Genomic DNA, 27969 nt, shown 5'->3' with positions numbered 1-27969 from the left:
TATTATTGCCTATAGGTCTTATTCATCCAGTTCCACTGAAGAGGACACTTCAAAACAAAAGAAACAAAAATATCAGAAGAAAGAAAAGAAAAAAGAAAAAAAGAATAAGTCAAAAAGGGGGAAACACCACAAAAAGGAAAAAAAGAAGAGAAAAAAGGAAAAGCATTCTTCCACCCCTAATCCTTCTGAGATCTCCAAAAAGTAACTGGATCTTCGGCCTAAGCCATTAAATTTTAAAATTGGTTTTGAAAATTATCTGACCTTCCTTGGAATTTGCTATATAATTATGCCTTGCAATAAATCACAGCCTTTTCCATATAGACATTTTTTTCATATATGGGACCATTGTCATCTGGCAATACATTTTTAATGTGCTGACTCTAAAGTATTGAATCAGTCTTACTACTTGGTAGACATGCCCCAAGTATGGATATTTGTGCATACAAAACACATCATTTTTGGTATTCATGACTCTTCATCCGACTAGTGTTACTGCTTCCTAAGTTGGTTGTAAATGGCTTTACTACAGTCAACACAGATAATCTACCTAGCACTTAATGAATATTTGTTGCATCAAGTATCCACCTTCCAGTGATAAAGTGAGGTAGGAGATAATGCTTTGCTGCTCTGGACTCTGAAAGATTTAATAGCTTTATATCCTATGATAATATATAAAGATGGTGAAATTTTTCACTGTTGTTTTTGGATCTCATCTTTTTTTGATGTCATAGGAGATGAAGCTGCTTACTTGGTTTTAATTAGAACATTTGAAATGAACGGGTTGGCAGAAAGATGAAATGAAAATATTTATAAGGAATATTTACTGTTACACAAAACAGAGTGTCTAGTATCTGCCTCCTCTGAACTGTAACAATTATAATTTCCTTCCTTGTTTAAAAAGACAAGTGTAGTTCTGCCTCATAGAGATGTTGCTGTGTTGGATAGAATTTTTAGGACAGACTCCTGGGTTGTTTTACAACTGTGCCATATTGGCATCTCTTCAAGTGATACCTCAAACACAGAACTTTTTAATTAGGAGGATGACAGCTAAATCATCATTAGAACTGATTTTTATTGTATTCTGTATGTAAATTTTATGAAGCTTGTTTCTATGAGTAATGTGGAAAATTTTTATAAATGTGAACATATATATTTATTTGTCTAAAATAATTTGTAGTTTTGAAGCTGGTTTCACACTGAATTTATGGTTTCAATAATGACCAGTTTGGGGGTGTTTCTCTCTTTTACTTCAGTCGTAGACCTTAAGTGCAGTGACAAAAATTTAGGATTAAGAATTTTATTCTGTACTTTTTAAACTTAAGAGCCAGGGAGTTGCATCATGAAAGCCTTTATATAACAATGGAAATTTTATATGGGTAAGCATTTTCAAACATATATTAGTAGATAGAAGTGTTTCTTACATTTTTAATTTCACAGTGATCAGTGTCACTTACTTTGCTTAGTATTTAGATAGCCCTGACATCCAGTAAGTCAAACACTTACTGGTATAGCAGCGTCAGATGTCACCCAGTTATCATGGCTCCGCACCAAAGACTGCAGGTACCTCACTGTGGTGCAGTTAGAAATTTTCAAGTTGCTCACCTACAGACATGGCTACAGGTGAAATCATTTTGGTGAAATCAGGTAAGTACACGTATCCTCCCAAGCTGGAAAGGTGTACTGATTCCTCATGCAGCTCCCCTCAGTCATGACCTCAGTCAGACTAGGGGGCTTTCTGACTCCTCAGACCTGTGCTCACCATATTCCCATTCTAGGGAAGCCACATCACCATCCCTATTCGAGCGGTACAGCTGAGGAAGCTTTCACACTTCTAGCTTTTCCATAATCTGATTTAGTCAGATGGCCTCCTCAAAAAGAAGTCCTCCCCTCACCTTTTTCTCTTTTTGGTAGTTCTGTCAGTTGTTGAAGAGAAACAGAGTTACTGTTTTTTAAGGGTTTGTTTCGCCTTTGCTATATTTTACGTATTTTTTAAACTGCATTTTACGAAAATACGGTTCTTTGATTATAATGATGAAAAAAAATAGAAAAAACTTTTAAAAATGATTGAAAAATGCTGCATGCACAAGGATGACCTCATCCTATTGAATGTGTAACAGGGTTAAAAATGCTAATAATTGTAGTGAAACAAAGTTAATTCAGGTATTTGTGAGTTTTATTTCTGTTTATTGTAGAGAGTAATAATTGGCTCGTTAGATTTGTTTCCTGAATGGGGGCACAATTAATAATTGTCCAGAAGAGTTATATACAATTCAGCACTTGTTAACTAATACAGTGTGCAAATTAAAAACCTTTAATGCTCAGTAATTTTTTCTACTAGATAATATTCTTGGAATTATTCTTAAGTAAATTTCCCATAGTATGAGAACAGTTTATGAAATCTCTCATCTGAATAAAATTCATTTCTTTTCACTAATTTTCATCTAAAATGATCTTGTTAGTGGGATTGGATATAGATCTCATTCATAAATTTTGGAAGATTAGTGAAATTTTCCCTGAGACGCTATGTAGCAGAAGGAAAAATGAATTTAACAGTAAAAATCTAAAAAGTCGTGGCCTTTCTAACCACCTGTGTGACTTTTAACTAAATCATTTAGCTTCTCTGGGCCTGGGTGTCTTTCATCTATAACATATTGTACCCAGTTATCTCTGAGACCTCTTCCCCTCCTTAATGTATATGCTTAGCAATATTTTAGTATAATTCAAGTAATATTATTCATTTTAGAAATTATAGGTAATAAGGTAGCATTCTGTAATGGTAAAGTTTGACTTAATACAACTGTTAAACACATTCAACTTCTTTAAGCAGGTAATTGATATTTACATTCTTACCAATAAATGTGTGTCATTTTCACTAGATGCATATAGAATTTATGTTTAGCTTTGTATCTGTAACCTGATTACCTGAATACCTAAGGCTATTGCTTTTAGCTGATGGATCTACTCCCTATACAATTCTCTCTCTCTTTTCTCCATTATTATCTTTTGGCTAAAATATCTCTGAGGTATCCCTAGTTGTTCACCCTTCATACATATCCGTTTATATCTTTGGTTCTCTGAGGCCAAAACATCAATAAATAAGGAGTAAAACAATTTATGTGTCTGTATTTACAATTGACTCTGTCTAAAATTATATAACCCCAGGTCACCTTCAGTTAAACTAGGTTGCAGAGTTATGAATAACGTTGATAGAAATGCCATCAGTTCCTTTATTCAGCAAACACCGATTAAGCGCCTGGCATGGCAAACAGTCCGCCAAGTACTGGGGATACAGAGATTGTTAAGACACATTGGCTTCCCTGAAGAGGTTCCTAGTTTAGTTGGTAGAAGCAGCAGCAGAACACAACACTGTGCTAAGTGCAGTAATTGACGTGAGTGTGCATTTATAGAAACACAGAAGGTTACTTAGCTTGCCTGAAGCAGTTAGAAGAGGCAACCTAAAGAAAGTATTGTTTGTCTTGGATTTTGATGGAGGATGAAAGTGGAAGTGCTGGCAGTTACTGTTGAGTGGGTACTGTGAACAGAGACCACAACAGAAAGATCTGAGTTACGCGTGTGTGAAGAATTGCAAGCAATATGTGAGGCAAGAAGTGGGAAGAATTAAGACTACTTTTGTAGGTCCTCAGGAACACGAGAAGGTGGTCTTAAGTTCCATGTTTGGAAGCTTGGACTTGAATCTCATGAGACACCATGAGAGAGTTTTAAGGAAAGAAATGACTTCTATTGAGGTTTGCTTTCACCCACTTCTAAATCCAATTAAAGAATTTTTAAAATTGCTCGCATGAGAAGGCCACATAAAAAATAACTTGAATCTTTTGCATCCTGTTATTTGTATATTCCTATCATGTCCTCTTCTTCTAGACCCACTTTTCTTTCTAAGATTTGATGATTACCAAAGATTCCAGTGACTTGTCTTCTAAAAACACATAAAGCTACTATATTCCTTATCAGACCCATCCCCAGAATGACCCGCATATGTGCATAATTGAAAATGTGTTTTGTCTTAAATTCTTAGATTATTTTAAGGAAGTTTGTTTTAGATTATTTTTGACTGACTCAAATTCTGTCCCTAGGTTAGTATTTGTTACACCCAAAAAAATTATTTAAAATCGTTTTCACTCTATAGACTTGGTTGTAATTTGATGAGGCTTCTCACTTTCTTAATATTTTGTCTCAGTGTGTGAAGCACAACTATTTCAGAGTTACAGAGACACATACCAGTTGGCCCCCTGGTTGAGCCTGGTGGCTCTCCCTCAGGTAAGCTGGCTTGGCAGGGACTATACCTAGTACTAGTGCTGGCATTCCATCTTCCTGGGCAGTAGGCATTCAAGGAGAGTATGTGTCTTAAAAGCCAGCATGACGGTAATCAGACTTTCGGAGCCCAGGGGCCCCAACCAGCCACACATTCGGCCATGCCCAGCCTCAGTACCTTTCACAGGTTAAGAGGAGTTTGGGGGACCATGAGCATTTTGCTGGCCTTGACCCATTTGCCTGCTTCCTGTACCATCTATGGCACCTGCACTTGCCCTTGAAGAGCAAAGGTAGAACTATACCAGCGCCTTAACTTTCTCATCCCAGGTTTTTGCCTGAGGCAACATCTGGTTAATAGTGTAATTTTGAATATCTGTGTATCAGGACAGCCAGTGTGAAATCCAGCACAGGCAGTGGATGTTGCAGTAATGATCTGGAGCTATACTCTCAATATAGCCACCCATGGCTATTTGAATTTAGATGAATTAAATAAATATAAATGTCTTTTTCAGTTGCACGAGCCACATTTAGTGCCCAGTTGCCACATGTGGCTAGTGGCTACCATGGACAGTGCAGATACAGAAAGAACATTTCCATCACCACAGAAACTTCTGCACAATGCTAGTACAGAAGATACCCCCAGTTCTTGGTCAAAATTTTGACAGCCTAATAGTAGAAAGTTTTGAAACCCGAGCTTTGCCTGCCAAAAGGAATAGGGCATTCCTTTTTCCGCCCACCCAGACCAGAGAAGCCATATTTGACACATTTCGAAAGGCTACTCTTTCAATTACAGTAATTTTACACAACACAGTGGATGTGTTGGGCAGAGCCAGCTTTTAAAAGTAATCCTTTTTTTCCTAGTGAATTCCATTAGAAAACAAGGTCTGTGTTCTTGTAATAGAAATCATACTTAGGAATAAAAATCTAAGACAATTATAATGTGCAGAAACCATAGTTTTGTTTCTAGATGTCTTAACAGTATTAATGCAATAGCCTTAGGTGGGAGTAGAGAATTTATTTTTAAAAAACTTTCATTTTAGGAGTTCCGTAGGAATTTTATCAGTGAAGGAGTTTTGTTATGGTTATCCTTGGTATGCAGAAAATATTTATTATGCAGATTATTCATTATAACGTATTTTGTTATTGAACATTAGGTTTTATAAACATAGTACATTCATTTTGTACCCAGCAAGCCCTGAAAAAAGGTAGCGGTTTATCTCTAAGAGGCTTAACAGGCCACCTTTGTTTTAGAAGACCACCGCCCCCCCCCCCCGAGATTTACCTGTTCAGAATCTTCTCATAAAAAGAACTGCCTCTAAGTATCAAAAGAATTGTGAAATGTTTGTAATGTGACAAATCTTTCATCGTTCCACACTGGCATAGTTTCACTCGTCTGTGTTATTGATACGTTCTTTAATTTCTCCTGAAGTATTAGCATAATTTCATGTAATACAGAAACATCTTAATTAGCAAATAAAAGTAAACTGCACATGATCAGAAACCTTAGTGGGTTTTTAATAAATTAACTGAATAATCAAAAAATGCAGCTGGGTCTTGCTTTGTAAATGGTGAATTTTTGAATAGTACAATTACACTGTATTTGAAATGCATTCTTTCTTTGTATTGCTCCATCTCTCCAGTGAGCTTTTTTGCAACACAGGCTTTTTAATAATACACAGTTTTGATTTGTGTTGTATCCATTTTTGGATCTTGAATTACATCATCAGCTTCATAGGACGTTTCAATTGTTGAATTTGATGCTGCATTTGAATTGGGGGCTTTGGTTTTCCTGCTTGGGTTCCCTGCAACATACAAAACAAAATGAAATAATTATCTGGAACTATGACATAAAATTTGGCTTTGTGTGTGCTTAAAAAATACATTTGGAGCCATATTGAAAATATGTCTTGAAAATGCTATGTGGATGAGTGAGAGTTTAATCATTTTGAGGTTGTTTTGAGCATTTTCTTCTGAAAGTCAAATTAGAGAAACACTTAGTAACAGAAGTAAGAATTTCATTTCCGTGCTTACCCTTTTGTATTCCATGCTTCCACGGAGGAAATTACACATTTGGGAAGAAGGCAACAATTTCTGGGTTACTTAGTAAAAGTATGACTATCCCTATGCATAAAAGTGAACAAAATTATACTAAAGCTTATCTTAATAATTTGCAGTCCTCTTAAGGCTTTGCGATCATAATCCGTTTAGATGTAATGTTTAAAACCACATTTGTGCCACAATCTCATTCACTCATTCCACGTAAATATGAGTCCAAGATGTACAAGGGTAGAGGAATATGGACCTTTGCTCATCACAAAAACTAAAGCTTATAGCAAAGAAATGGATCATTCTTCAAGAATGAGTGTTAGAAAAGTTAAGGGGGTGCCTGGGTGGGTCAGTCAGTCAAGCGTCCCACTCTTGATTTAGGCTCAGGTCATGATCGTGACATCGAGGCCCCCACATCGGGCTCCACACTCAGCGTGGAGTCTGCATGAGATGCTCTAAATCAGTCAATCAATCTTTAAAAAAAGAAAAGTAATTGTGTCCTTTAGTTTGCCAATATATACAAATTTAAATAATGTATAAATATGTAGAAGCAGTAGATAAATCTCACTGTCGCTAAGGCTCTCCTGGTGCTGAATCCCTAGCCCACTTCATAGTCTGCATGCTGTCTGCATTTTCTTTCCTTGGCCTCCAGGATACCACCCTTTCTTGACTCACATCCTGTCTCTTTCTCGGTCTCCTCTGTCCTTTTTTCTCCCAGCCTCTTAGATTTAGGAGTCCCTCAGGGCTCAACCCTTTGGTTCCTACCACCATCTTCCTCCCTAATTAGTCTCCTTTAGAAAAATTCGCTCTGAACCTGCCTCAGAGGAAGCAGGACCCACTGGCCAAGAGGTTCCACTATTAGAAACAGGTCCTTCTTCTACCCTTTGCTATTTGCATAAGTCGATTCTCGTCTTTCAGTGTGTTCATGCTGCCTGGCTTTGCCCATTTATAAATAATGTACAGACTGCTTCCCAGGCCCCATCAGAATACCCCCACTGTGGGTTGATACCAGAACTCAGCACTCACAGGGCAATATTATTTATAAGGTATAAAGAATGATGTCTCACTCTAGCTCCCAGATCATGCCCACCAAACTGAAATGTGGGTGGTATTGTTCTCTGAGCTCATCTTAAAATACTGTAAGTTTAAAGTATAGGGCTTAGATGGCTTTATTTTATAACTCGAACCTCTGTGGTGGTGGTGGTGGTGGTGGTGAAAGAAAGAAAGAAAGAAAGAAAGAAAGAAAGAAAGAAAGAAAGAAAGAAAGAAAGAAAGAGAAAGAAAGAAAAGAAAGAAGGAAAGAAAGAAAAGGTTCTCCTTCTCAACATTCAATCACAGTGTTTCAGCCATATAATTTGATTTTTAAAAAGTTAATTTGTTATAGGCACAACATTTTCTAGCCTGTCAAGTAGCTCAATGGCCAGTCAACAATAATTCTGCTAAATGGAGTAACTGGAAAGGCTGGCATGAAAATCTAATAAACTGATACATTTGACTTGACTTACTTGCAAAATGGAGTTTTAAAAAACAGTAGAGGAAAATTTAGCTACGAAGCACTTAAGTAATGGAACTTATTCTCTGTGGGGACCACTGAAACTGTTTTCCTCATGTAACATGAGAAAAACAACATTTTTATAGGTTAATTTTTGACTGGTGTAGCATTGTTTGTCCTCTTCAGTATTCTAGCAGGTAAAGATCAAGGATATAAGATGTAAATTAGTTGCAGATTATCTGGGTGACTTTTGCATCTTGCACAAACATTTCTTTAAACATCGAAAATTTAAATTTTTATTGGAGTTCCTGGAAGTCTGAACTGAATGTTGGTTAATTCCAGTCCTTCATGTTTCCTAAGGTTTTCATATACTTAGAATCGTAAGATACTTCAGTAAGACTTTCAAACACTTTTCACGGTGTTTTTATCTACCTTGTCACATACAGTTTTTGTTTTCGTCTTTTTTTTTTTAATGAGAAATAAATTCAGGAGGTTATTTCCTAACTTAGGGGTTCTCTCTAAGTCATCTCCATTCTAACCGCTCTAGTTTCCATTATGTATTTTCTGGCAGCAACTCAAAAAGTTTCTCTAACCCATCTACTGCCCTCTGAGATTTAAAGGCTTGAAAACATATTCCAGTATTGGGGCACCTGTGTGGCTCAGTGGGTTAAATCCTCTGCCTTCGGCTCTGGTCATGATCCCAGGGTCCTGGGATCGAGCCCCACACTGGGCTCTCTGCTCCGTGGGCAGCCTGCTTCCTCTTCTCTCTCTGCCTGCCTCTGCCTACTTGTGATCTCTGTCTGTGAAATAAATAAATAAAATCTTAAAAAAAAAAAAAAGAAAACATATTCCAGTATTACAGGACTTACAAAGACACCCATTCTCACAGCCCTAGCTTCTTATTCCCTTGGCTACCGGATCCTTCTAATTGGTGTAGATACAAATTTGTTTCTTAGATTGGCTTTTTTTTTTTAATTTTTTATTAACATATAATCTATTATTAGCCCCAGGGGAACAGGTCTGTGAATTGCCAGGTTTACGCACTTCACAGCACTCACCATAGCATGTACCCTCCCTAGTGTCCATAACCCAACCACCCGCTCCCTACCCCTCTACCCCCCGCAACCCTCTGTTTGTTTTGTGAGATTAAGAGTTTCTTATGTTTGTCTCCCTCCCGATCCCATCTTGTTTCGTTTATTCCCTTCCTACCCCCCAAGCCCCCCACATTGCCTCTCAACTTCCTCATATCAGGGAGATCATATGATAATTGTCTTTCTCTGATTGACTTATTTCGCTAAGCATAATACCCTCTAGTTCCATCCACATAGTTGCAAATGGCAAGATTTCATTTTTTGATGGCTGCGTAGTATTCCATTGTGTATATATACCACATCTTTATTCATCTGTTGATGAATATCTAGGTTCTTTTTTTTTTTTTAAAGATTTTATTTATTTATTTGACAGAGAGAAATCACAAGTAGGCAGAGAGGCAGGCAGAGAGAGAGGAGGAAGCTGGCTCCCTGCTGACCAGAAAGCCCGATGCGGGGCTCGAACCCAGGACCTGAGCCGAAGACAGCGGCTTAACCCACTGAGCCACCCAGGCACCCCGAATATCTAGGTTCTTAGATTGGCTTCTTAAGGTAAGGCAGTCCCCCTAATAGAATCAGTTTGCTTCGCCAACAAGAAAAGATTTGTTATAAACACCATACCAATGTCATTTGAAGCAGGAATTTTGATTAGCAAGTTAACACCCCTAGTGTTGACTCTCTTCTCAAAACTTAACAAAAAAAACCCAAAGGTGCTTTCAGTGTACATCTTTCTGGTAAGTTGGAATAATTGGATGTAGAGAAAAACAACTGCAGTGAGTAGCTACAGTGATAATAAAGTCCAGCTAATTGTATCCCTTTGGAATAACTTTAAAAGAGACAGAAGGAAAAGTATGAGCAACTTCACTTTTTCCTAGTTTTGCTTTGATAAATAGAAGTTAATTTCTTAACCAACAAGGATAAAATCAGCAGCCTCTTTTTCTGTCCCAGGACTACAACATGGGTTAGATTTTATTTTATTTTATTTTTTAAGATCTTATTTATTTATTTGAGAGAGAGTGAGAGAGAGCATGAGCGAGGAGAAGGTCAGAGAGAGAAGCAGACTCCCCGTGGAGCTGGGAGCCTGATGCGGGACTCGATCCAGGGACTCCAGGATCATGACCTGAGCCGAAGGCCGTCGTCCAACCAACTTAGCCACCCAGGCGTCCCAGGGTTAGATTTTAAATAAGAAATCTATAATTCCATTGAGCTCCCAAGGGATTTGTTACACATAAAAGGGTTTCCTTATTGAATTCCTCCTTTTCCTTACTGAATGCAGACTGCGAAGCTCCAACATTTTTGGTCTTTTCTGGGTTTGATATCAGTTGTTCTTTCTGCTGCTCATTCTTTTTTTTTTGGTGTCTGGTCATCAAAGGGAAATCTCAACCTTCCTTTAATCCTATACCTCTCAGACTGGCGTTTATATTAAAACTTTGGCCTTTGCCAGAATTCAAATCCAATTCATCAAACAATCTTTGCACGTATCCTCATCATGAAATGCACCAATAGATTTTTTCTGATAATGGTTAAATTTTGCATTCACTTTTAGAACCAGTCCTCAGAAATCCATTTATCTTAAAACACTTCTATGAACTCTGCCCTTGCCTGCCATTTCAAAATATCAAAAGAATGCTGGAGACCCCTGTAGGTCTTTGTCTCTTTGAGTATCAGGCCAGAACTGTAATTAGGCATTACTCGCATTATCTGCCTCCATCCCCCTAGCTTCTGTGTAAAATTCTCAGTCCTACCGCAGCTTCTAATTCCTAATTAGCTGGCTCACTTTACTCCTGGGTGGAAAATCTACACAATCCGCTCATCCCATAGTTCCAACTAGTGAAAACAAGCCACCTTAAAAATCTGTACCCTAGGGGCGCCTGGGTGGCTCAGTGGGTTAAAGCCTCTGCCTTCGGCTCAGGTCATGATCCCAGGGTCCTGGGATCGAGCCCCGCATCGGGCTCTCTGCTCAGCGGGGAGCCTGCTTCCTCCCTCTCTCTCTCTCTCTGCCTGCCTCTCTGCCTCCTTGTGATCTCTGTCAAAAGAAAAGAAAAGAAAATCTTAAAAAAAAAAAAAAAACTGTACCCTAAGTGGTTTTGATCTGCAAGAGGATATTTTCCCTTCGAATTTAATATGAAGCATGGAGCTGGATCCCAAGTTAATGGTGAAGTGGGCAAAACTTTCCCAGTGACCTGCTGATGTATTGTGCTTTACCCTGTGCAGGACCCTGTCTTCTTAAGAATATATAAGTATCTCAGGGCTCCTGGGTGGCTCAGTTGGTTAAGTGACTGCCTTCAGCTCAGGTCATGATCCCCAGGTCCTGGGATTGAGTCCTGCGTCAGGCTCCCTGCTCAGTGGGGAGGCTGCTTCTCCCTCTCCCTCTGTCACTCCCCCTGTTTGTGCTTTCTCTCTCCCTCTGTCAAATAAATAAAATCTTTAAAAATATATATATATGTATATGTATCTCAAATAAATGTAGTTAAAAATTCACCGTAAAAGCTACAATCTTAGACTTGCCCTTTGGCTTTATCCATCCATCAATGAGAGAAGGCAGTTCTATCCAGAAATATTTTTCCTATCCTATTTTTTTCCACCACAGGCCTTTTTTTCCTTTTTCTTTTCTGCATTATTAAATTTTTCCAACCACCGGCGACTAACATAACTCACAAATAACTTAGCTCATATTTAAAATCCTCTAAATGAATTTCACAACAAGAGACTAGCTTCTATTTTGGTCATTGGTTCCAACATCAGCCAAGATTGCCTAACCCTTAGCTTTGATGAAGACCCACAAATACTGAATGTGGTAATAGCTCTGCTAGGCAGTTTGATTTTCTACATCTAGGAACAAAAGCAGTCATAGGAAATTACGGACTCGTTACTGTAAGTAGAAAGTTGCCTTTAGGAGGCACAGAACCTTTTCTATTGTTGAGTTCAAATTACCCCATCTTCTACTAAGATCTCAGTGAGTTCTTAAAGGCTTTGTGGGGGCGCCTTGGTGGTTCAGATAGTTAGAGACTGCCTTCAGCTCCATTGCCCAGTGGTGGGCTCCCCACTCAGCGGGGAGTCTCCCTCTCCCTCTGTCCCTCCCACTGCTTGTGCTCTCTCTTTCAAATGAATAAATATTAAAAAATAACAAAAATTTTTTTTTAGAAAGGATGCCTGAGTGGCTCAGTCGGTTAAGCGCCTGCCTTTGGCTCAGGTTGTGATCCTTAGGGTCTTGGGACCGAATCCCATATCCAGCTCTCTGCTCAGCGGGAAGTCAGCTTCTCCCTCTCCCTCTGCTCCTCCCCCTGTTCCTGCTCTCTTGCTCACTCACTGTTGAAAATAAATAAATCTTTTTTTTTTAAGTCTTTCTGAAACAAATAATGGTATTACAAAATAATTTGGCAGACTAATTAATAAGAGTTTTGAGCAGAGTTTTGTTGAATGGGTGTTAAGGCTACAAAGTTGTCTATACATTTAGTGCAAAACCCATCAAAATACCACTTGATTTTAAAAATTTGACAATGTGACTCAAAAATTCATTTGGAAACCTGAACATTACAAGAGTCGCCAAGAAACTTTGATAAAGAAGCATAATGGGGGGGCGCCTGGGTGGCTCAGTGGGTTAAGCTGCTGCCTTCGGCTCAGGTCATGATCCCAGGTCCTGGGTTCAAGCCCCACATCGGGCTTTCTGCTCAGCGGGGAGCCTGCTTCCTCCTCTCTCTCTGCCTGCCTCTCTGCCTACTTGTGATTTCTCTCTGTCAAATAAATAAATAAAATCTTTAAAAAAAAAAAAAAAGAAGCATAATGGGAGGGAGGAGAAAGTCTTGCCTGGTCAGATATTAAAATTATACCACTAGAATAATTTTCAAAATATATTTTCACTTAAGAATGAATAGACTGATAAATTCACAGAGCAGAAGGTCTAAAAACAGATCACAGTATATATAATAATTCAGTTTACGACATATTAAATTGTCAAGAGAAAGATGGATTATCCAATAGATATTTGGACAGTGGGCTTATCTGCAAAATAAAAAAACAAATCCCTACCTCATATTTTATACCAAAACTAAAATTTCCACATTATAAAAATTTAAACATAAAAACGAATAAATATATTAGAAGAAAATATGGGTGAATATCTTTGTATCTTATAGTGAGGTGAGAACTTTCCTTTTTTTTCAGACTTTTAAAATTTTTATTTTTTTTTTTTTTTCAAATAATCTCTACACCCAATATGGGGCTTGAAACCATAACTCCAAGGTTAAGAAATCACATGCTCTACCAACTGAGCCAGCCAGGCACCCCCAAAGGTGAGAATTGTCTAAGTATGAAACTAAGGGGAGAAAATACAAAAGGAGAAATTTCTATAAATAAAAAATTGGCACAAACTAAATTACAAGGGAAACAAGTGTGAAAACTTTTGTAATATGTGCAGAAAAGAGTTGCTGTGTGTAAGTTCTTTTAAAGCAGTGAAAAATGTACATCCCCACAGAAAAACATGTAGAAGATATGAACAACAGTATGCCACAAAAGAAATGACGGGGCACCTGGCTGACTCCACTGGAAAAACATGCAACTCTTAATCTCGGCATCAAGAGTTCAAACCCCATGTTGGGTGGAGAGATTACTCAGAAATAGTTTTAAAAAGAAGAAATAATGACTTAACCATTAAAATGCCCACTCCCACCTGGCAATTCACAGACCTGTTCCCCTGGGGCTAATAATACATTATATGTTAATAAAAAATAAAAAATAAATTTAAAAAAGTCTACTCCCACTCTTAATTTGAGATAAAAACACTATATTTTTTTTTCAAGGAAATTAGTAAAACATAAATCTTTTGAAACAATAGTACGTATGAAATAGTACTTTTTTTTTTTTTTTTTTAATTTGACAGAGAGATCACAAGCAGGCAGAGAGGCAGGCAGAGAGAGAGGAGGAAGCAGGCTCCCCGAGAGAGCAGAGAGCCCGATGCGGGGCTCGATCCCAGGACTCCGAGATCATGACCTGAGCCGAAGGCAGCGGCTTAACCCACTGAGCCACCCAGGCGCCCCTGAAATAGTACTTTTCTGGAGGGCAGTCAGCAACTTGTATCCACAGCCTTTAATATGTGCCTGTCCTTTGGTCAACAAGTCTATTCTCAGGGATTTATGCTAAGAAAATACTTAGTTTGTGCAATGTATGTGTGTAATGAAAAAAAAATATGAGCTAGTTCAAAGTCAATAGTAAAAGATGGTATACTTGGATTTTGTTTTCTAAATACTGTTCCCAACTAAAATGAACCTGGCTTTTTAGATAAATGTCAGATTCCAGGGCTGGAACAGGGGACATATAGGCTGCCTGGAACATTTTGTGACACAGCATTTTGTGACAGAAAGCCAAAAAGTTCTCAAAAAATTATGGACACATTTCAGAAGGACAAAGAACCCAATTTAAAGGGGCTCCCACAGGCCAAATCTGAGACAATGTAAGGATCAGAACAAATAATGACAGTCATAGAATATTTTAAAACAAAGCATCTGAGTCTGTACTGATCTGAAAAAAATAAATGAATAGGTCACTAAAGGTCAATAAAGGTCAATAGATCAATAAAGAGGGAGAAGGGAAAGCTCTTCCTTATAGTAGAATAACAAACAATCAACGTCAAAGGAATATGGGGCTTGGAAAGTCGCCATTTTAGAACTATTGTAATAATAGTTTTAAAATTGTTTTGAAATTTTGAATGAAAAAACTCAATCAAGAACCATCAATGAGTGGATGAAAGTTTGAGGAGGAATATCATATTTTCAGTCTCAAAGTACCTCTCTGCAGATTACTTAGGAATTAATAGGAGAAAATAGTGACTTTACAATGTGTTAATCCAGCAAATACAACCTTAACCAACGAATCAAAGTTCACATCACGCCTAATGGGACAAACCAGTATTATGTGCTTCCTGATGGGATGCCCTGAGACTATGACTTCCTGTGGTATTCTTGTTGAAACGTATTATCTCTCTCCAATCATGAGAAAATATCAGACAAATTGAAAGACACTTTACAGGATAACTGGCTTCTGCTTTTCAAAAATGTCAAGATCATGAAAGACAAAGGAAGCCTGAGGATTAAAGGAGGCTAAAGAAATATGACAACGAATTCCAAGACTAGATCCTAGATGAGAAAAACATTGCTATTAAGGATACTGGCAAAATTTTAATATGAACTGCAGATCAGATAATATTACTGTTTCAGTGTTACATGTCATGTCCTGACTTTGATAAACATAATGTAACTATGTAAGGAAAAAAAATCCTGTTTTTAGGAAACACTGACTGAAATATTTATGGTTAAAAGGCATGATATCTGCAAATTATTTTCAAATGATTTAGAAAATATGCCTTGAGAGAAAGTCAATGGTAAAGAAGATGAGGCAAATATTAACAATGAAGTAAATCTGGGGCGCCTGGGTGGCTCAGTGGGTTAAAGCCTTTGCCTTCAGCTCAGGTCATGATTCTGGAGTCCTGGGATCAAGCCCTGCATCAGGCTCTCTGCTCAGCGGGGAGCCTGCTTCCTCCTCTCTCTCTGTCTGCTGCTCTGCCTACTTGTGATCTCTGTCTGTCAAATAAATAAATAAAATCTTTAAAAAAACAAAAACCAAAAAACAATGAAGTAAATCTGAGGAGATGTATACAAACTTCTATACTATTCTTGCAATTTTTCTGGAAATGTAAAATTATATTGAAATAAAAGAATAAAAAAAACACAGCACTCCATCAGGATATAAAAGTGGAACTAGTCTATGGCAAAGGCATTTATTTATTGGCAAATAAAGATGCTGATACTGTTCAGTGAAAAAAAAGCATAAGACTCACCCCCTCCCCCACTTTGTTATACTCATATATGTAGAGCTGCATACAACAAATCCATGGAAGAATTCAACGTGTTGTTAACAACCCTCATCTCTGTTTGGTGGGGCCACGGAATACACTGTTTGTTTGTTTCTCTATATTTTCTAATTTTCCATCAATAAAAGTGAGTTGAAAGAGAGGTTTTTCTTTCCAGGTGACTCTTCCAAGAAGAAAAAAATACTGCAGACAATTTGGAGCCAGTCCGAGTCATATTTTGTTCATGGGCAGAAGAAACAATTGTGTGATCTTCAGATGTGGTTTCTCAGTACGCCATGTGTAATTTATGTTTTTCTCCCAGACAGCTGCACCTTTGTGAGCATTTGCTTACCTGTTTTCATTTGTATCTCCTGCCTTTACAAAAGAGCCCACCAGATACAGGGGCTTGGAGTTGTGTGTTATCTCTGCGCAACTGTATTCTTTTATTTGGTGCCAAGCAGCTCTACTGATGTCTGCTCTTTTAATTTCCATCTAGAACCCTGCTTCCAGCAGCCCCTCTCCACAGGCCTCCACCCCGCTCCACACCCCCAGAGTGTCAGTGGGTACTCGGAACCACAGGCTGGATGTGCGTGATTTTCCCGGAGCACCAATTTTCTTCAGATATGAGAAGGAGAAGATGTTATTAGACTCAAACAAGCCATTACATTCAGCCAAATTGAAAAAATGATGTAAATTTTAAAAATAAGATGGGAAAAAAATAAAATAAAATAGGAACTTGAAATAACTTAAAGCTCAGAGGTCTCAGGCAAGCCTTTCCAGTGTAGCCCCTGGAATTCTGGAGGTACAAGTTCCTTTCTCATCCACCTTTTAGGATTTTCCTGAGGAAAATCTTGAGAAGCAGGGATCTAGTACATTCACCCCCTCAAACTGCTTCTTTGTTAGCCATTCATTCTTACACATCCTACGAAATGAGTCCTCCCCCTCAAGAGTGTCTACTCCAGAAGAGGCCCTGCCCACAGCCATCTTCTTGGAACCATACAACTGACAAGCAAGAGGATTCTTTTAAACACTGGCATTGGAAACATGCGTAACAAAACACACACAAAAAAGGGAAGAAAATAACAATGGGACACAGTTTAAAGGCAATCAGTTTTTCAGTGACAGTTCCTGTGCACAAAGTGAGCCCTGGAGGTAGCCCAGTGAAACTCTGCGGTCCCTCCCACTGGCCTGCTGTTTTCAGGATCAATTCAAAACCTATAAAGGCTTAAATTGTATACATTAAAAAGAAGCGGATTCCTGGGTGGCTCAATCAGTTAAAGCATCTGCCTTCGGCTTAGGTCGTGATCTCAGGGTCCTGGGATCGAGCCGTGCCTTGTACTCCATCCCCAGTAGGGAGTCTGCTTGTCCCTCAGGCCTCTCCCTCTACTCCTCCCCCTACTCACGCTCTCACTCTCTCTCATAAATAAATGTTTTTTAAAAAATGACCAATAGAATAAAGATACACAAAGGAAAAACCTTGGCAAAACCTCCTAAGATTAGACTATTTTAGACTTAGATGGTTGTCATTTATAGAAACAGAAAAGGTTAGTGCCCTGCGTCAGTTTTAGGATGTGCACAGAAACATTTTTCCCTTTGGGCCATCCAAATTGCCTGTAATGAAAACAGTCTCAATTGTAAAAATTAATGTAAAATAATGGGAGGTTGACTCTTAAGAATGAATCATTTTGAAAGAAGATGAAATCAGTTTCCTCTGATGTTATGTTTACCTACTTGGTTCTTCTGTAGACATTTTATTATCCTTGACCTTGAAGGCATTCCTTAAGTGGAAGAAAGACGTCTTGCTTTTAATAGTTAGAGCACTGGAACCTGTTCCCAGGTGGGAGAATCACTGGAGCAGAGCGTCTCACAGTTCACAATAGCACCACAGCATTTTCACTTTAACGGGTCACTTTCATATAGAAACCGTCCTCTCTCCCTATTTCAGTGACATCTTGATTACCTATTTTGTTTTGGGCTCTCCACCACATCTGATTTGGTTAAAATCAACCCAAAGGACCAGAATCACCTCATTGGAAAGCAGCAGGAAGGCAGTGATTGTCTGAAATCTACCTTGTCAATAGCAAGCACTCGGGAAAGGTGTCTTGAGTTTTGCTGGCCTCCTAAACACGATGTTTTTGAGAGGAGACATTTCGTGCACAAAAGGAGCTTCTTCTAATGACGTCAGAAGTGCATTAATGGATCTCCTTAGCTAAGCAGCAGTAAGGCTACAATACTTGAATCAACAAGCCAACTAATTCTGTTGCTAGGTCTCAGAGCCAACATGAAATAACATTTAGGGGCAGTCCCTGAGATCAACCAGGAAAACCAACTTCTGTTTAGCACAATGCATGGCATAGGGGAGACATTTAATGACTGATGCCTCTAGAGGGCACAGGAAAGATGCTCCTGTGATCATGTACTGTAAAGGTGTAGTACCACTCATTCAGTTCGTTCAGCAAACCTTGTCACATGTTCTAGGCCATAGGGATACAGTAGTGAGGAAACAAGTGAAAATTAGTACTTTCCAGGAACTTACTCTCCAGTTGGAGTGGAGAAAAGTTACACAATAGATAACTAAAATATATAGTATATTAGTCCCAAATGCTTAGGAGAAAAAATAAAACAGGAAGGGTGTATGAAATGTTGGAGGGGAGTTAAAAGCCAGATATGGTGACCAGGGACGAACTCCCTAGGAAGGTGACTTTTAGTAAAGATATAAAGAAAGCGAAAGTCATATGGGTATCTGAGGGAAAAGCCTTCTGGACAATGGTGACAGCACATGCAAAGGCCCCGAGGCAGAGGAGTATCAAGGAAGAGCAAAGAGACTACTGTGTCTGTGCATAGGAGAGGAGAGAAATGTAGGTGAAGAGAGCAGACCACAGAAGCCCTGGTAGGTCCCAGTAAGACTTCTGTATCTAACAAGAGAGATGGGAAGGGATTAGGGTTTTTAAGCAGAGGAATGACAATACCTCACTTAGCTTGTAATAGGCGCACTTTGGCTGCTTTGTGGAGAGTAGACAGCAGGGGAGCAAGGGCTTACTCAGCTGGGAAGAGAACCTATTTGTTCTAAAATGGGGTCTGGAGTTTGCAGTTTTAATGAACTTCCTAGGTGATTCTTATGTATAGGAAAATTTAAAGACAAAAATTGATTTTATGCATTGGGGAGGGTATATGCTATGGTAAGTGCTGTGAACTCTGTAAGACTGATAAATCACAGACCTGTACCCCTGAAACATATATTATATGCTAATAAAAAATTAAAATTAAATAAGAATTTAAAAATTTAAAAGAATTTTTAAAAATTTTAAAAATTAATTTTATGATCTAATGATTTGGTAGTTACTAAGCCACTGCTTCATTTTGCCTGTGGAGAAATAGGATCTTAGCCATTGGTCTAAATTCAACTAACATCCTGTCGATTCAGCCACACAGTTCCTAATGGTGCTTCAGAAAAGAACTGCCAAGGGACCTTGGCCTCTTGCTCTGTGACACAAGACGCCCTCTGAGAGATACCTGCTCTACAGAAAAAGAAAGCAGAGCTAATGTGATCATTCAGTGAGGTGTATTTGATAAGGTCACAGAGCATGTACTCTAGAAATATAAGTTTCAGGGTTCAGCAAAAGACAGCATCCAAGCAAGTGATTTTCCAAAAATTTTTAAAGTAAATTTTTTCATTTTCTTTTATTTTTTTAATATATTCTTTTTTTTAAAAAAGATTTTATTTATTTATTTGACAGACAGAGATCACAAGTAGGCAGAGAGGCAGGCAGAGAGAGAGGAGGAAGCAGGCTCCCCGCTGAGCAGAGAGCCCGATATGGGGCTCGATCCCAAGACCCTGAGATCATGACCTGAGCCGAAGGCAGAGGCTTTAACCCACTGAGCCACCCAGGCGCCCCTTCATTTTCTTTTTGAACAGAAGTTAGTGAGCACGTGTCTCTTATTCTAAATATATATACATGTACATAGGCACCTGTATGTAGTCTGTTTATAGATTCTAAATTGTTATTAAAAATGCTCTCTATATCTCGAAATTTATGACTACTGCTTTTTATATACACTAACAGAAATTTATATTCACAAAAATTATGATCATTCTTTCTGACTGAATTTCATAATGCTAACCATTAGCGTTTGTGTGGCACATTGCAACTGAGATGATGAGACCTAGTCCCACAAACTATACAAAAACATTTCTTTCTACTTTATAGTCACTCAGCGTGCCCCCGCACATGCGCACAGACTACCTAGTTCGTAATCTGTTCAAGAACAAAGACGGTCTTCTATTTACCTTTCCTGTTTTTCTATTCCTTCTGTATGCCTCTGAAATATTTTAGGCGCCTCCTCTGAATTCTGCAGCCCTCAGGCATGCAGGCGAACACCCAGCTGACCACTGACTGACCCATCTAGAGCAAGGCAACCCCGAGAATTAATTATCAGATATTCCACTCCTCTATTTATTCGACTTCTTTGGCTCTACCACAAACAACTCCAAGAGGCTAAAACCTTTATAACTAAGAGCCTTAAATACAGTAGAGTGGATTTATTGGATTCATGGGCGGTTTTTCATGAGAACATTTACATCCTGCCCCTCTTCTGTCCTTTGGCCCAATTTCTCAAAAGTCTTTCACCATGAACGCCTAATTTCCTGTGAATTTCTATAAAGGCATATAATGAGTTGAATTTTTAAAAAACATTCATTGTTCACAGGATGGTGGGTTACCCAGGGATGGGTGATTCTCTTGAATAGAGTGCAGGAAGTTGGCTGCAGATAATAGACACAGATTACCTTCTTGAGTGGAAGAATCCTCGAGTTGCTGAAGTTTAAGGCCAGTGTCTAACCTTTGAGGCTTTGTCGACAGAAATAAGTAGCAAAGGACACAGACGCTGACGACAAAGGCAAGTAGAACAAGGGCAGCAGTTCCCAGTCCAACCAGGGCACCAATGCTGAAGAAACAGGAAGAACATTCTCACTGTCACACAAAATGGTTTACACATACACTAAAAAGAAGGTCTGAAGATTGTTCGTTCTCGCTTCAGTCATTCCTCACCAAACTCTATTTTAGTATAAACAGTATCTGATGGAAATCTACAGGTCAACGTTTGCTTTCCTCAAATTCTTCTATTTTCTCTACACATTTATATATTAACATTAGTATGGAAAACCATGTGAACTCATATGGCAGGTGAAAGGTCACATCATTCTCTCAGACGAGTCTAAAAATATTTCGGTCAAAGAAACCTCTGTTAGTATATTTTAGAAGGAAAAATTGTGTTCACCCACAAAAGATGAAAAAAAAATAATGACCAGTGCAAAAGTAGTGAAGCGAATTTTTACCAGAAATGGAGAACTTTTCTTTTGGAGACACGTGTGGAAGATAGCACTTACTAATATACAAAACTACGACTCTTACAACAAAGAAGAAAGGAAAGCAATGTTTATAGAATTTATATAACACTCAGGTGTAGCCTGAGTTTTTCCTTTCTAAAAGAGCATAACACCAATGGCTTCTGGCACTAAAGAAGAAACCCTTGGTTTTTTCTCAAAAAAAAAAAAAAAGTGTATATCTGATATTATTTTCTCTGCATTCGCTTTGTAATAATTCCTTCTGATACAGTTATCTATAAGACTAATCATTTGAGAAATAACACAGTTTTCATAAGCCTGTGAACTTCATATTTTTAAATGGGAAAAGGAGCTTGGAAAAAAATTATCTTGAAAGACTAAGAAGCAAACATATGTACTTTACTTTCTCGAATCCAAAGTATGTGTGGGTATGTAAATATACATAAAGAGATTTTAAGCTGCTCAAGAGCACATACTTCTGTTGACTTTCCCATAGTGCTGGGCATACATATTAAAAGCTCTGAATATGGCACTTAGCTTATAGTAAATAGAAGCAAATGATAGTAAATAGAGGGGTGCCTGGATGACTGAGTTGTTTAAGCGGACAACTCTTTTGATTTCTGCTCAGATCACAAGCTCAGGGTGGTGAGATGGAGCCTGTAGACAAGCTCAGCCTGGATGAGAAGCCTGCTTGAGGTTCTCTCTTTCCCTCCCCACCAACTTTTAAAAAAAAAAGTAAATTATAGTATAATCATCACTGAAAAGTAATCAACATTGAAATGGTCGTAAAAAGTAATGACCTTTTTCTTCATCATTGTCCTGGCCTGCCTGCAGGCTTCTGCTATTTCCTAGAGATTAGGGCCCCAACAATTCTGACAAGTACCAAAGGGAAGGAGGGGAGAATTTGACTAGGGAGGCTAGAGCTCTGGAAAAAAGGGAGAACAGAATTAAAAGTGAGGTGCTTAAGCTCATCCCTTTTATCCTTGACTTAGGAGATAAGGGCCCCCGCCATTTAGAGATTGCTTCCTTGGCCACAGACTTGGAGTCAGACCTCCAAAGATACTTGTGCTTGATCTCTTAAAGTCAGCCCAGTCCCCCGAGCCCTGCACACAGTGAGGAATGGATAATTCTGTGGCTAGAGTCAGTATATGTTTTGCATTTAAATTGGAGTTTGCCCTCACTTCTGGGCTCTCTTCCAAGGGTGAGAGTCCCCAGCTTTGGCAAGTTGTCTTTCATGTTTGTTGACACCAAAGCTAACTTTTATAGGTTCTATGCATCAGGGAGGGTTAGGACTAGGTGCAGACACAGGGGAACATAATCCACTTCATTAACATTATTTGCTGTACAAGACAGCTAGGCTGCCACACATCTAGAAAGATTCTTGAAATGAGAACCGGTTATTTAAAAAATGCTCAAAGTAAAAAAAGTAATTTAGTCAATTTAAAAGTAAGATTGTCAACCTAATTAAATTCCACATGTGTATTGTGAGCTTTTAATGTACACAATTTAAAAACCCATCATGTGGGGCACCTGGGTGGCTCAGTGGATTGGGCGGCTGCCTTCGGCTCGGGTCGTGGTCTCAGGGTCCTGGGATCGAGTCCCGCATCGGGCTCTCTGCTCAGCGGGGTGCCTGCTTCCCTCTCTCTCTCTCTCTCTAACTGCCTCTCCGTCTACTTGTGATCTCTCTCTGTCAGGTAAATAAATGGAATCTTAAAAAAAAAATTAAAAAAAAACCCATCATGTGATTTGTAGGAGAAACAGAGCATGCTCTTTCTGCTTTCTGTTATAATGAAAGAAAGTTCTTCATAATCTTGACAGACAGCTTGTGTTACAGTTCCATTTTATAGAAGCTTTGCTTCCTGCATACAAAACTCTGCTTAAAGACAAAACTCTAGGAATCTCCTAAAACAGTCATTTTCACAACTACTTACTGAACTCATGTGTTGTCCTGTGCAACAGGCATTATTTTCCTAGGTCCTAAAGCAGGTTACAAAAGGAAGCCCTCAGAGGTTAGGGATTTGGAAGAGGGAAAAAGACTGTGGTGGGCCCGCCACAAGAAAAAGAGCCTTATCCTTTCCTCACAGCACCATGATGGTGGTCTGCTTTCCAGTCCCTGGGGATGGGGGGTCTGAGGCTGCAACCTTGTTCATGTCACAGTTATCCTACCTAGCACCTTGGCTTACTCCCTAGGGGTACCTGCGCTCTGCTTTTCTCCAGCAGCTGCAGAATCTCAGAACGAATGCTAGTGACTTTGAGAATATTTTGCTCAGTTGAACTATTTTAAATTTGGGCGGAGAGCAAAGAATATGAGGGAAATGAAGCACTGAATTTTTGCCTCCCCTTTGTGTTCTCAATGCTCAGTAACTAATAACAGCCCTAGGTTTAACATTACCAATGATGCTCTCGGTTGAAATGATTTTTGTAGGTCCTAGGAACCGAGCCATACTGTCCGTTGTGTCCGTGCTGAATGAAGACCCCAGCAAGCTATTCATTCTTTGTGCCCTCATAAACCTTTGCTCTGCTGCCTATCACTTTGGAACTATTCAAGGATCCGAGAATTCCAGGCACTTTGCCAATCGAGTTTGACTTAAGAGTTGCCAGCCTCTGTCCAAGGTGCTGCCGTCATTATTAACACCTGGAAAGACTCAGAGCTGGGTTACTATGCTATTTTCCAACAGGCCAGATAATATGCCAGTGCAATACTGATTATTTCTCCGAATGAGAGGGATAAGCTGCCATTATTTTCCAAGATTATGCCCCACTCTGGCACAACACAATGTTAGCCGAACTTACTGGTTATGTGGCACTCCTTCTGAAATTTTTTTTTGACACTAGCAATATATCTTGAAAAAATAATTTATTGCCTCAAGAAATAGCATTTAAAGTCACTTGCTGTGGACTGGACATGTGTGACAAATTCTGGATCATGCTAGAGGATTAGAGAAATAACACCCTTCTGCTTACCAGCAGTCTCTCTCTTGTCACGCATAAGCTAATAGGTTTGTGAGAAACAATTGAAGGTGGATTTGGGATTCTTTCACATTCATTCTCCAGGCAAAATCAAAGAATCGAGTTCAAAGGTTGCAATTTGGGGGGGGGGGGGTGGAGAAAGCATTTCACAATGAAAATATCTACATAAATACTGGGTGGAATGAGTAAATTCCCATCATAATAAAAAGAGGCAAGAAAGACTCCACCTTAGAAAGTCTCTTGTCTTTCCCGTAATGGCCGAGTGGCTGAGGTGCTAAGAAAGGGCTATCCCGAAAAATGTTCTACAGAGTATGTGTTATAGAGAGTAAAATCTTTCCTGCCTGTGGGTCTCCAGTTCGGTTCTGGGTCAGTGTCAGATCATCTGAAAAGCGCAAATTGTAAAGTCCTGTCGCACACACAGACACACAGGCGCGCGCTGGCGCGCGCGCGCACACACACACACACACACACACCCCTTTTTGATTCCTTCTCACCCTCAGAGAGACTTTAAACACTCTGGTCCTTGGTTAATACATTAAAATGAGTCCCAAAGTCGCCCCGTTTCTATTCAAAGCACCAAAAGCCCAAACAAATAAAAAAGAGAATGAAAACCTCCTCAAGTTATCTGCGCGTCTTCTCTCTGCGGGCTGAGCCTCCTGCCTGGAACTGGTCCCCGGCGGGCTCACAGCCCGCGCTCCTCCGGCGCCAGCCTCGCCCCGGGGGCCAGAGCCCACTCACACTTCTGGCGGCCACAGCCTGACGCTCGCGGGACCCGGGCAGCACCGAGCGCGTCCCGGGGTGGGGAGTGGGGGAGCTCTGAACCGGGCGCGCTTTCTCTCCGGGTCCCTCACCCGCCCAAGGAGCCTCCATGTCCTTCCGGAGGGCCCCGACCCGAGCAGGTGACCCTGCCACTCCCGGGGTGGCCCCGCTCGTCGCCTCCCCAGAGCCCGCCGTCAGCCCGCCGCCCTGCCCACCTGAGGCTCCACATATAGCTGTGCTTGTAGGGGAAGTAGCTGCCCGGCTCGCTACAGCAGTACTTGAGGTCGGCGAAGCCGCAGCAGTAGAGCAGGGCGGCCCCCTCGCCGCTCCGCGGACACTCGAAGGGTTCCACGAAGCTGTGGTTGAGGCTGTAGTAGCCCGAACACACCCGAGTCGCCTCGCTCATCGCGGGCGGCTGCGGACAGGGGCACGAGAGCCCCGGGACCTGTCCTCGGACCGCACGCGTCCAGCACCGCCCGCGCCCGCGCACCCCTGCCAGCCGGGGTCTGTCGGACAGCCTGCGCGTTCAGCCTTCGCGCGCCTCCTCTGCGCTCTCTCCTCCCCCTGTCCACACGGGGTCTGCTTTACTCGCGCTTCTCCCTCTCCTTACTGAGTGGCCTTTTTTCCTGCCGGTCTTCGACCCTGTATCTCTTCTTCCCCTCCCTCCGTGGGCTTTCTTCACGCTCCCTCGATTCCCATCCAGCTCCCCTCACTTCATCGGCAGCCTGGGGAGCTCAGCTGGTTCCACTGCACGCCAGAAAGCGATTTCACGCGAAGAGTGAAGGTGTCGTATATGTTTGCCGAAGTTGCCGTTCTGCCTGCCGGGGACCGGGCAGGTGGGGTCCAGGCAAAGACAGTGTGGGGCCCGGGGAGCCTTCACCCGCAGGGGGGCCACCGACCCCCTCCAACCCCTGTGCTGGGGCTGCGTACTGGGCAGAGCCAAAGACAGAAATACAGAGGGGGTGGGTGGTGAGGAGTACTCCGTCTTTGAGAAGTACACGTGAAACATTAAAATCTGCCAGTTAAAAAAAAGAAAGAAAATCAAAGACAGTAACAAGTTTTCTCACCAAAAAGCTAGCCACGCATTCCATATAATATGAAATGGCCTACAAAGGGAAGGACAGGCCAGGGGTTCAAGAAAAGAAAGCGAGGGCTTTCTGCAGAGACGGGTAGAAAGAGAAGGAGGCAAAGGAGATAGGGAGAGAAAGACCTGCATCCGTTCTGAAGAGCGGCAGAAATTTCTCTTGTGTGGTACTCTCATTTAAGGATGCATTTGTTTGCAAAGTCTTTTAAAATAACAATAGTAATGGATGCCGTTGAAGTAAACCAAAGAACATCTGGGAGTGTAAAGAAGAAAATAATAATAGCCATAAGGTGGGAGAGGAGATGACTGACATTCATAGAATGGTGAGATAGATAAAACGGTGTTCCTTCCTCTTATTATTTTTTTTTTTTTCTGTATCTTTCCTTTTAGCCAGAGAGTTGGTTGGATGTTGAGATTCTGAATTTTACCTTGTTGGGTGCTGGGTATTTCTGTATTCCCAGAAGTATTCGTGAGCGTCATTCTGGAATGTGGTTAAGTCACTTGGACACAGTTGGAGTCTCTTGAGTTTGCTTTTAACCTTTGTTGGCAGAACCAGAATGGTCTTGAGGACTTAAGATTCCCAGTCACTGACATGATGCTCTTCTGAGCCATCTACTTGACACCTGTGGATTCCTAGTCTTACCATTCTGACTGATGGAAACAAACTATTTGAAGGCCTCCCAACAGCTCACAGGAGTGTTCCTCTGCTCCTTTTAGGTAGCTCTTTCCCTGCTTCCGGTAGTTTCTTGATCAATACTCAGCTAAAGACTCAAGGAGATCCTCCAGGAATCCAGTGCTGTCTCTCCAGCTCTCTACTCCCTGGTATCCTCTGGCCACCATGGCTTCTTGTCTTCGCAACTCAGTCTTCTCACCCAAGGGAAACCACTGGCCTCTCACTGGGTCCTCTCCTGGTGCTGCTGCCATGTGGAAACTCCCCAGGCAGCAAGCCAGGGCAATCATAAGCCCTCCCATCTGTCCCTCTCTTAGGGATCATTGTCCTGGGCTCCCTGATATCCACAATCTGTTTCCTGTTTTTAGTTTTTTCAAGTAAGAGGGTTAATCTTGTCTCAAGCCATTTTAGCTGAAGTTGGCCAGGTGATTGGACCTGATCCAAACTAGGCCATCAGGGTTCTCTGTCCTGGGATTAGGATTCTGCCCTGGGGACAGGAATTCCCAGGGAGCTAGTATACAGGAAACACAGAACAAAGCAGGCAGGAGCAGCAAAGCAGGATGGAGGGGAGTGCCAGTGGTTTTGCAATTCTGAACAAGTCCTTTCCTGAGACCCATTGTATTTCCAACACTCTGATTTTTGGGACATCCCTGACTCTTTAAAGTAAAATCCCTTTTCTGGCTCAAGTGCATTCAACTTGGATTCTACTAGTTGCACCCAAAGCATTCTAACTCCTACAGCATGGCTTCCTGCGAAGTTGACAGAGCAGGCACCTGAAAGGCAGAAACCTGGGCTCTTTGACCAATGAAGCTTGTTCTGTTGCAAGGTGATGGTGTGGGGTTGGGGGGGCACTTTAGGCAGCACGAGTGGACTTTTCTTCCTGTTGTGTAAGAGGAAAAGAAATTCAGGGATGAAAAGAATGAAAGTTCTTCTGGACCGTATTATCGACTATCTCAATAAAACATACCAAAGTCTTTCTGGAGCCTGAGACACCAGGGTGGGACGTGAGTGGTTGGGAGAATGATGGAAACTGAGAGCAAATACTAGGAAACGTGCTCGGGTGGCAGGCAGAGGGAGGACTGGCACCTCGCTGAGGGCCCCGGGGGCGGTTAGAAGCCCAAGAAAGCCCAAGCTTTCTGGAACCATTATGCTGGGTCCTGTGATTTTGTCCAGCAGTGAATGTTCCATGATGGAGATACAGGAGCAGGGAACTGAGCAATAGGACTTGCCAGGGTGATTCTCTGGGGCTCTGCTCTGTCCCCTGCCTCCATGCCTCTACAGTCACCACAGTGCCTTGGCACTTCTCTAGCCCTAGATATATGCTATACACGCATGAAAACACACACACACAGAGAAAGGCAGGCCCGCAACTGCTAGCCTCCACCAAACTTGGATTACCTCGA

At 40.7% G+C, this 27969-nt stretch overlaps 2 protein-coding genes across 4 annotated transcripts in view; one reads left to right on the top strand and one right to left on the bottom strand.

Moving 5' to 3' along the window:
* SREK1IP1 (SREK1 interacting protein 1) overlaps positions 1-16369 on the top strand; it is a 63507-nt gene extending 47138 nt beyond the window's left edge. For 2 of the 3 annotated variants that reach the window (XM_047728921.1, XM_047728919.1), the window contains one exon: positions 16-5770. In XM_047728921.1, coding sequence (XP_047584877.1) covers positions 16-230 — 215 coding nt within the window. In that variant the 3' untranslated portion in view covers positions 231-5770. Of the gene's footprint in view, positions 1-15; positions 5771-15917 lie in introns of those variants that run through there. The other variant, XM_047728918.1, reaches the window with a different exon arrangement.
* Positions 5767-25218, bottom strand: SHISAL2B (shisa like 2B). Its single transcript, XM_047728922.1, has 3 exons — positions 25028-25218; positions 20526-20683; positions 5767-6071 (listed from the first exon to the last, which is right to left on the bottom strand). The coding sequence occupies exons 1-3, from the start codon at positions 25216-25218 to the stop codon at positions 5935-5937; spliced, it is 486 nt and encodes a 161-aa protein (XP_047584878.1). The 3' UTR covers positions 5767-5934.
* Between the last annotated feature and the right edge of the window lie 2751 nt (positions 25219-27969).

Source organism: Lutra lutra, chromosome 5 (genome assembly GCF_902655055.1).
Source record: "Lutra lutra chromosome 5, mLutLut1.2, whole genome shotgun sequence".
Classification (NCBI taxonomy): Eukaryota; Metazoa; Chordata; class Mammalia; order Carnivora; family Mustelidae; genus Lutra; species Lutra lutra.
This window is presented reverse-complemented; position numbering and strand designations above follow the sequence as displayed.